Source organism: Arachis ipaensis, chromosome B02, assembly GCF_000816755.2.
Source record: "Arachis ipaensis cultivar K30076 chromosome B02, Araip1.1, whole genome shotgun sequence".
Classification (NCBI taxonomy): Eukaryota; Viridiplantae; Streptophyta; class Magnoliopsida; order Fabales; family Fabaceae; genus Arachis; species Arachis ipaensis.
The window spans coordinates 8,971,937-8,980,432 of record NC_029786.2 but is presented as its reverse complement, the minus strand read 5'-3'; the positions used below and the strand labels follow the sequence as shown (position 1 = coordinate 8,980,432).

Here is an 8,496-nt window from a genome sequence, read left to right as displayed (position 1 = left end):
AAAATTTTAATTTGTGTCCAAAAAATTTTAGTTCTTTTCATTTTTATTTTTTAAAAATATTAAAAAAACCGAAATTTAATTTTTTGAAATCAAAATTTTAATTTTAATCTCTCACTCTTAAATACAATACTGAATTTTAATCACTCAATATCAATTCTAATCCCTGTTTCTAAATGCTACCATAGTAATCATACATTAGTTTGAAATTCTGAATAATTAACAATGTATTGATTAACTTCAAAAAGATTAGGTTATATAGGACATCATATATATAATAGTTGATTTGAAAGGCCAGTAATTATGGCATCGAAGATCAGAAAAATCCCTAGTTAAATATGGAATTTGGATGATGTATGTATGTATGTATATTATAGAAGATTAAAAACTTAAAATCCAATAAAAAGATGTTATATATCTAAAAGGTAATAATGGTATCTATTTATGAAGTACGGATATTTCGTTCAGTTGTTGTGCCTGCGTGTTAGACACATTTTGAACACATTTTGGACACGATACTTATCGACACTCGTTCGATACGCGTGTCTGTCGTGTCCAACTTACCGTGTCTTAATAAAAAAAATTCTTGTCAGATACACATAAATATCATCACGTGTCAACATATCCAGCCTTATTATTAACATGTATTATTGAAATAAGTTTAAAAATAATATATATTATTATTTATTAAAATAAAAAATATTTTAAATATTTTATATAATTAAAAAAATATTAAAAATGATTAAAAAATTATTTTATATTTTAATATCAATAAAAAATTAAAATACTATTATTATTTATCTAAAAAATATTTATTTTAAAATTTGTATATCTGCGTATTTCGTGTTGTGTTATGTTCTGTGTCTATGTATCATAAGTATCTATTGAGGGTCCAAATCAATTTTTCTGAAAAAGGAAGCTAAAAGTGTAAAACAATTTGCATTTTCAAAATATAAAAGATTATTTAATTTATAAAAAATTTACAAGGACATTAAGAAAAATAAAAAATGCTTTCTAACAAGTTGACATATCCAGATCCCCAAAACAAATGTTTTCATAGGGGACAAAAATCAATGGATATATTCGATGTGCCTCCTCCTTTAAAACTGGCAACCATACTTACTATGCCACTTAGTCCACTTTGCAAGTGTCTCCCATGATGAACCATTTCACGAAACATAAATTACTTTTTGATATATTAAATATATAGAAATTACTTTTTCGAATAAAATGTTTTATTCGACTGCTGTTTTGTGAAAGAGACAATCCTCTGTTGGCATCATGAACGAGCATTTTTCCAAAGGATAACTTTGGTTCTTAATTTATTGAAAAATTGTTTAAGTGATTAATTTGTCGCTCACTTTCTCTTTTTTTTTTTCAATAAAACATTTTATTTGTCTGCAAAGAAAAAATGGGAGAAAAATCTTAAATTTAATCGGGCGCTACAACAAAAGCGCCACTTAGCGGCGGTTCCTAAAGCCGTTTAGTGGCGGTTTTACGAAACGCCGAAAGATGAGGCGCGGCTAAACGAATAGCGACAATTTTTTCCAACCGCTGGAATAACCGCCGCAGTATGCGGATGAAACAAGTTATCTCCCAATTTGTGGCGGTTTGTAATGCCAATGACCTGAAAACAGCGCAGTTTTGTGGTGGGTGATAATCGCCGCGAAATACTATTATTTTGCCTCTTTTAAAAAAATATGCTTATTAAACTTTAATTTTTTTTACTTTTCAATTAATTTAGAAAAATTACAACCAAGTAAAAGAGCTCAATTAACATAACAAACCAAATTAAATATGTGCAAACATAACATATATAATGGAATTATCTTAACATCATCCAAAATAAAGTAAGAATACTTAAGTTGAAGAAAATAAGCATAAAGCACTAAACCAACTAAAATGTAAAAGTATCTAAAAACATTGATTGAAATTCAAAATTTTTGTTGTGGGTCGTGATTGCCAGATGAAGATCCTGCATATGACGAGTCCGGTGTACCGCCCAAAAAAGCCAGCTCTGCAGCAACCTCAGTTGGCAAATTGCCTCCTTGCTGTTGGACTAGATATCCCAAGACCTTATGTATCGACTGTCTCTTTGCCTGCTCTTCTTCTAACTTAGCCGTCAATTCTGCAATCCTCCTCTCGTACTCTTCATTGGGCTCTGCATAACCCGACGGTTGTCCAGTAGTGTTACCAAAGACTTGGGTGGGACATGGTCCAGCACCTAGGGCACGAACTCGTCCTAGGTACTCCTTTCTGAGAACTTATGCTAGCGAATCATTTTGTGAAAGGTGCTTAGAGGATCCATCCTGCCTCTCAATATTCGCAATTGCTTCCTACAAATATACAACACATTGGACATGCATGAGTTAACAGTAGCACGATATATACAGTAAGCTAAGTTGCTTCAAATTTTCAATTATGACTTACACTAACAACACGCGCATCGGGATGGATATACGAGCATCTTTTTTCTTATGAGTCATGATAAACAACTCTCCTCTACCAACGTGCCTTCCTTGTTCTTTCTCCTATATCGTTGATATCGACACAATTTAGTAAACAACAACAACATACTTAGAAAGATTAATCAAAATCCTAATGCAAATAATGACTTATTACCACTTCGTCTTTTTTTCTTGCCAATGTTTTAGAGCCCCCAGTATGTGTGTAAAGTTGCTTACTCCGATTTAAAGCGTTCTGTTTACACTTTTTCAATGAACAAATAGCAGAACAAATGTAAATGAGAAAGAGATGTTGAATATAAAATGTAAGGGGAGTAATATGTATACACATGTATGTTTTTGTGGAAATAATTAAATATACCAAGGCTTACCTTTGTGTCTTCCTTCTGGCGATAGTCAATGAACTTTTTCCATTCATTTTCTTCTATTCCTTTCGGGTGATGCTTAAGATTTTCCTCATAAGTCCTTGTTTCTTTGTAATACCTATGATATAAGTGGTGCCTTGTATCCTTCCAGATCTTTCTTATCCTCTTCATAATATCGCGCTTTATTTTTCCTCCGGCATCGTCCTCAAACTGAAAGACCCGCTGCAATTAGTTGACATTGTCATTAACCAAGACCAACTAACAAGTATAAGACTGATAATTTGAAGAAATGCCACAACCATTACAGACTAACTTAAATTGTCAAAGTATGACACTCAGAAGAAGTACAAGCAGTCGCAATTACGTATAAATGAAAAGTGCTTAAATAATGATGTGAAAAACAAAATAAAAAAATTTTACCAACCATATAATTTACACATGCAAAAGACCTTACAAAAAAAAAATGAATACTAAAATTGATTAAATTTTAGAAGCTTAAAGTTGTACCTTAACCATGTCGTACGTATGTTCCTTCTTAGCTTTGCTCACATGCTTCCAACTGTCTAAGTGTATGGGGAACTGGGAATAATCCGCACCCAAACTCCCTAAGAAACCACTCAATAATCCTACTGCCTGACCAATCGGTTGCAGCTCTTTGTTAAATGGGAGTACTATCTTTGTATTGGAAGGGAGCGCTATAGCCTGCTTCATGCTCAGCCTAGAAACTTTTCTCACCAATAAAAAAATAAGAAACTTTTCCGAAGCCAGTGTATAAAGCCAGGAAGACAATAAGAAAGCTGGGTATTGAATACACCAAGATAGATGCTTGTCCAAATGATTGTATACTGTATCGAGGTGATGATGAGAACCTGACTAGGTGCAAGAAATGTGGGTGTTCAAGATGGAAGCAGAAGACTAAAAAGGGCTCTATTGTTAGGCTCAACGTACTAGTGAAGAGAAATGGAAAACCTATAGCAGCCAAGACTCTTCGTTACTTTTCCCTCATACCACGACTGTAGCGGTTATTCATGTGCAGCAAGACATCAAGTGATATGTTATGGCATAAACAGGCATCTAATAACGATGGTTTTCTTAGGCATCCAAGGGACGCTGAAGCATGGAAAAGTTTGATGCAAAGTATACTAATTTTTTGGCAGATCCGCGCAATGTTCGCCTAGCCTTGGCGAGCGATGGATTTAATCCCTTTGGGAATATGAGCACAAAGTACTCCATCTGGCCTGTGATTCTTATTCCGTATAATCAACCACCTTGGTTTTGCATGAAGCAGACATCTTTCATTCTATCCACGCTTATTCCTGGGCCGAAAATGCCAGGTAACGACATAGATGTTTATTTGCAGCCTTTGATAGATGAGTTAAAGCAATTATGGGATGGCGTTGAAACCTATGATGCCAAAGAGGGAAACACTTTCAAAATGTGTGCGGCACTGATGTGGACTATCAACGACTTTCCAGGATTAGGAAACCTATCTGGCTGGAATACGCACGGTGGGTTAGCATGTCCTACGTGTAAATTAGATGCTAAGCCACATCGGCTGAAAGATAGTCAAAAATGGTGTTTCATGGGCCATCGACGCTTTTTGAATCAGGGACACAAATATAGACTAGACCGGAATAGATTTGATGGGCAGGTTGAAGGTAGAGATCCACCAAAGAAGTTATCCGGAACAGATGTATTGAGGCAACAGTCTAATGTGCACATTTCATTTGGGAAGAGTTCAACTGTGACATCCAAAAAAAGACGCAATGGTCAGGATGCAGATGAAGATGACTCGCATTGGAAGAAGAAGAGTGTTTTCTTTGACCTCCCGTACTGGGAGGATCAGATGTTGCGTCATAACCTCGATATGATGCATATAGAAAAAAACGTGTGTGACAATGTGGTATTTACTATCTTAAACGATAGCGGCAAATCAAAAAACAATCGTAAAGCTCGCAAAGATTTACAATGCATGGGTATAAGGCCTAAATTATGGCCGGGGGAAGGTGGTAAATATTCTTCTCCAATATTTGCGATGTCGAATTCACAGAGGAATATATTCCTAAAGACTTTGCAGAATGTGGTCTTTCTAGATGGTTACTCTAGCAATGTTGCTCGTTGTGTTGATTTGCGACAGCGCAAGTTATCTGGGTCGAAAAGTCATGACTGTCATATTCTGATGGAACAATTACTCCTAATTTTGGTGAAGAATGCACTTCCGAGTCCGGTATCCAATGTGATTGCAAATTTGTCATCATTTTTTCGAGAACTTTGTGGGAAAGCCATAAACCCTATGCATCTTACTGAGCTTCGAAATCATGTTGTGCAAACTCTGTGTCAGATGAAAATGATTTTTTCTCCATCCTTCTTCACCGTCATGATTCACCTCACGGTGCATCTCGTTGATGGGTTACTCTTGGTGGACCAGTACATTATAGGTGGATGTATCTAATAGAAAGGTTAGCTTGTTGATAAACCCCTTTAGTACAGTCAGTTTAATTAATTGTGTATATACTGAGCGTTTTATTGTATCTATATAAAAGGTATTTGGGACATCTGAAGCAATATGTTCGTAATAGGGCACAACCAGAAGGTTCAATTGCAGAAGGTTATTTATCTGAGGAAATCCTGACTTTCTGTTCTAGGTATTTGGATAATATTGAGACTAGAATCAACCGACCACGGCGAGTTGATGTTCTTCATAATTCAGGGAAAAGTATGTTCCCAGCTATTGGAAAGGCATTAGGGGCTGTTTCGCATTTCAAACTCACTCCAATGGAAAAACATCAAGCTCATCGTCATGTGCTAGTCAACTGCGATGACGTGGTTCTGTTTGTTGTGTAAGTATATGCATGTATTTCTAAAACACCAATATAACTCTTTTGTCCGAGTGTCTAGTTGTAGTAATTTTCTTTTTTCCAACAAAGTACATTTAGGAAAAAGACAAAGCGAAGCTTGCGTCATCAGACAAGGTCGCAAGCTAAGATAGATAGTGTTGTCCATGCAGAATTTTCTCGGTGGTTCAAGCATGAGGTTGACAGAAAACTAACCTGACCAATTTGTTTTAAGCCTAGAATTAGTAATATATGAAAACCGATTTTAATATAAAGCATGAATGTTATGTGGTTCCAGGTTCCTATGGAAAGTACACTTCATTCGAAAGATCTGAAGTTGCTTGCGTGCGGTCCCATGAGTCAGGCAAGACGTTTTGGGACGTACAATGTTAACGGGTACAAGTTTAGAACTACCACAAAGAAAAACAGGATGAAAACACAAAATAGTGGAGTATATGTATCATCTAATACAAGAAGTTATGCAAGTATGCATGATAATAGAGTGGTTGTTGGTGGTGTTCCGTATTACGAAAAAATTGTAGACATAATTGAATTGAATTACAGCTGTTCCTTCACAGTGGTATTGTTCAAATGTGTTTGGGCTGATACCACTACCAGTAGAGACATCAAACAAGACCAGTTGGGGCTTACCAGCGTTAATTTCTCTCGTCCGATACACACTGGTAATCGTGAAGAAGATGAACCATACATATTGGCATCGGAAGCTCAGCTTGTATACTATATGGATGATGAAGTAGCCAAGGAATTGAGTGTTGTGGTTCATGTGAAACCAAGGGATTTGTATGACATGGGAGAAGAGAATGAAGAAGTTGAAGTTGGTTTTTCTCCACAGCCAGGGTTGAACATGTCAGCGGAAGGAGACATTGAAGATTTACTGTTGACGAGACGAGGGAGGAAGATATAGAAGACCTCATAGAAAATGCTTCAGAGAATTTCGATGATGTCGCGTAATGCTTGTATGAAGCATTTTAATGTAATTTAAAAATGATCTTTCTGTCATAAACTAAGTTAAATAAAGTCAGTGTTGTACGTCGTTTTTTTTGTTACAAATACTTGTGTAGTTTTTATTTGCAGTTAAATATTTATGTTATTGTGAATTCTCATGAGTAAAAGCAGACTTTTTGTTTCTTTCAACGATTTTAATACGGAAAAGTTAGTTTACGTTAAATCCTTATTCCTTCTACAGTTGTTGTTTTTCTTAAGGTTGCATTTTTGATAATCTTGCTATCTATTACGCAATATAATTTTACTAGTGTTACGTTTTGAAAATAATAGTGAACATAACATGACGGTGGAACAGGATCGATGAAAACTGAGGACTTTTCGTCATCCTCTGCAAGCACAACAATTGCTACAGAGCTTCTGTTTAAGAAAATTGCCCAAACTACTAACAAGGGTGATCGTAATTGTCAAAAATTTGTGTTTAGTTTTAATATTGTCTTAGCATATTGTAATTTGGTTTTTTTTTCTAAGTCAGTATTTAATAACTTCGGAGTTCTCAGTTTCTTCTATGAACACTCATTCTGTTATGTGCATGTTGATATTTTCAATCTTACCTGAATATTTTGGAGAAATAGTTCCTGACAGTTTAAATGGAGAAGAGTCTGATTCAGAAGACAATTTAGATTATATCTCTTCTGTCGCAGTCGACAGATCCACGCAGTTTGATCTGAATAAGGTTCTGGAAGAAGACGATGAAACTTTAGAAGACCAACAAGATAAACAAGATGATATATATGTTAAGAAAATGTGCTTTGATCTGAATAAAATGCCATGGTATGGAGATGAAATATCAGATCCTATAAAACGTGAAGCCCATAGATTCATAACATACAGAGTATTTTTCGCCAGGTCAATACGATGTTGGAGAGAAATTTTGATCTTTTATTATAACCATTACGCTGATTTCCTTAGTTTAATGATTTGGATCGCAGTTTTACATGTTTATTCTTGATTTATGTTTAGTAAGGCATAACTTCAAAGAGGCGTAACTTTGATTTATGCTCTCTATAACTTTATTTTAACTTTATAAATTCAGAGTTTGATTTTATTTTCTTCTTTTACATCCATGATTGAATGCAATTTTTAAATACCAATAACGTAATCAAGAAAATATTATTAGTAAATTTGTTCACGTGAGTTAACATATATAGTTTACAAGTAACTTGTGAATTTTTTTTCGTAAAACAGATGTAGAAAAAATGTTACGAGTTTAAGTAACAATGATTTAAACATATGTAGCTTCAGATAGTAGTCTTTACTTAACTAGATTATACCCAGATGGTTATTACTAGAGAGAACAATGCAATATGTGGTAATACACATCTTGCGCGGATTAAACGAAACCGCCACAAAATATAAAACATTAAATCACCCGGCGGACATATAGCAGCGGTTTTCAAAAAGACGCTGCGAAATGCAAACCTAATGGAAATATAGCGGCGGTTTGAAATAAACCGCCGCTAAATGTCGGCCTGATTGCAATCCCAACCCCTAACCACCGCAAATTGTCTTTTCGCGGCAGTTTAACATAACCGCCGCAAAATTTTTGCCGCTAAGTGACGCTTTTGTTGTAGTGGAGGTAAGGACTAAGGAGATAATTGGAATATTTTAAACTTAAATACTTATTTCACATTAAACATGGACCATAAATAAAGAGCATCATATATATGCTTTTCTTTTTTATACTCAGTATCGTATATGAAATTTTTGATACTATACATGCATATATAATACTATAATGAAGAAAATTTATAAATTTAATTATATTTTTTATATACTTATTAATATAGAGATTACAGATATATGAGTACT

At 34.7% G+C, this 8,496-nt stretch overlaps 2 protein-coding genes across 2 annotated transcripts; one reads left to right on the top strand and one right to left on the bottom strand.

Annotated features, from left to right (window-relative positions):
* On the bottom strand, positions 1,932 to 3,538 carry LOC107626775. Its single transcript, XM_016329677.1, has 5 exons — positions 3,335 to 3,538; positions 2,834 to 3,049; positions 2,620 to 2,706; positions 2,428 to 2,528; positions 1,932 to 2,253 (listed from the first exon to the last, which is right to left on the bottom strand). Exons 1-5 carry the CDS (start codon positions 3,536 to 3,538, stop codon positions 1,932 to 1,934), a joined length of 930 nt encoding a protein of 309 aa, XP_016185163.1.
* On the top strand, positions 3,945 to 6,586 carry LOC107626774. Its single transcript, XM_016329675.1, has 4 exons — positions 3,945 to 5,254; positions 5,371 to 5,667; positions 5,764 to 5,860; positions 5,960 to 6,586. The coding sequence occupies exons 1-4, from the start codon at positions 3,945 to 3,947 to the stop codon at positions 6,584 to 6,586; spliced, it is 2,331 nt and encodes a 776-aa protein (XP_016185161.1).

Coding starts and splice junctions, on each gene's coding strand:
- LOC107626775 (XM_016329677.1), bottom strand. CDS start 3,538: ATGAAGCAGGCTATAGCGCTCCCTTCCAATACAAAGATAGTACTCCCA. Junction 2,707..2,833: donor GCCAGAAGGAAGACACAAAG/GTAAGCCTTGGT, acceptor TCATTGAAAAAG/TGTAAACAGAACGCTTTAAA. Junction 2,529..2,619: donor CAAGAAAAAAAGACGAAGTG/GTAATAAGTCAT, acceptor TCAACGATATAG/GAGAAAGAACAAGGAAGGCA.
- LOC107626774 (XM_016329675.1), top strand. CDS start 3,945: ATGGAAAAGTTTGATGCAAAGTATACTAATTTTTTGGCAGATCCGCGC. Junction 5,668..5,763: donor GACGTGGTTCTGTTTGTTGT/GTAAGTATATGC, acceptor AAGTACATTTAG/GAAAAAGACAAAGCGAAGCT. Junction 5,861..5,959: donor CTCGGTGGTTCAAGCATGAG/GTTGACAGAAAA, acceptor ATGTGGTTCCAG/GTTCCTATGGAAAGTACACT.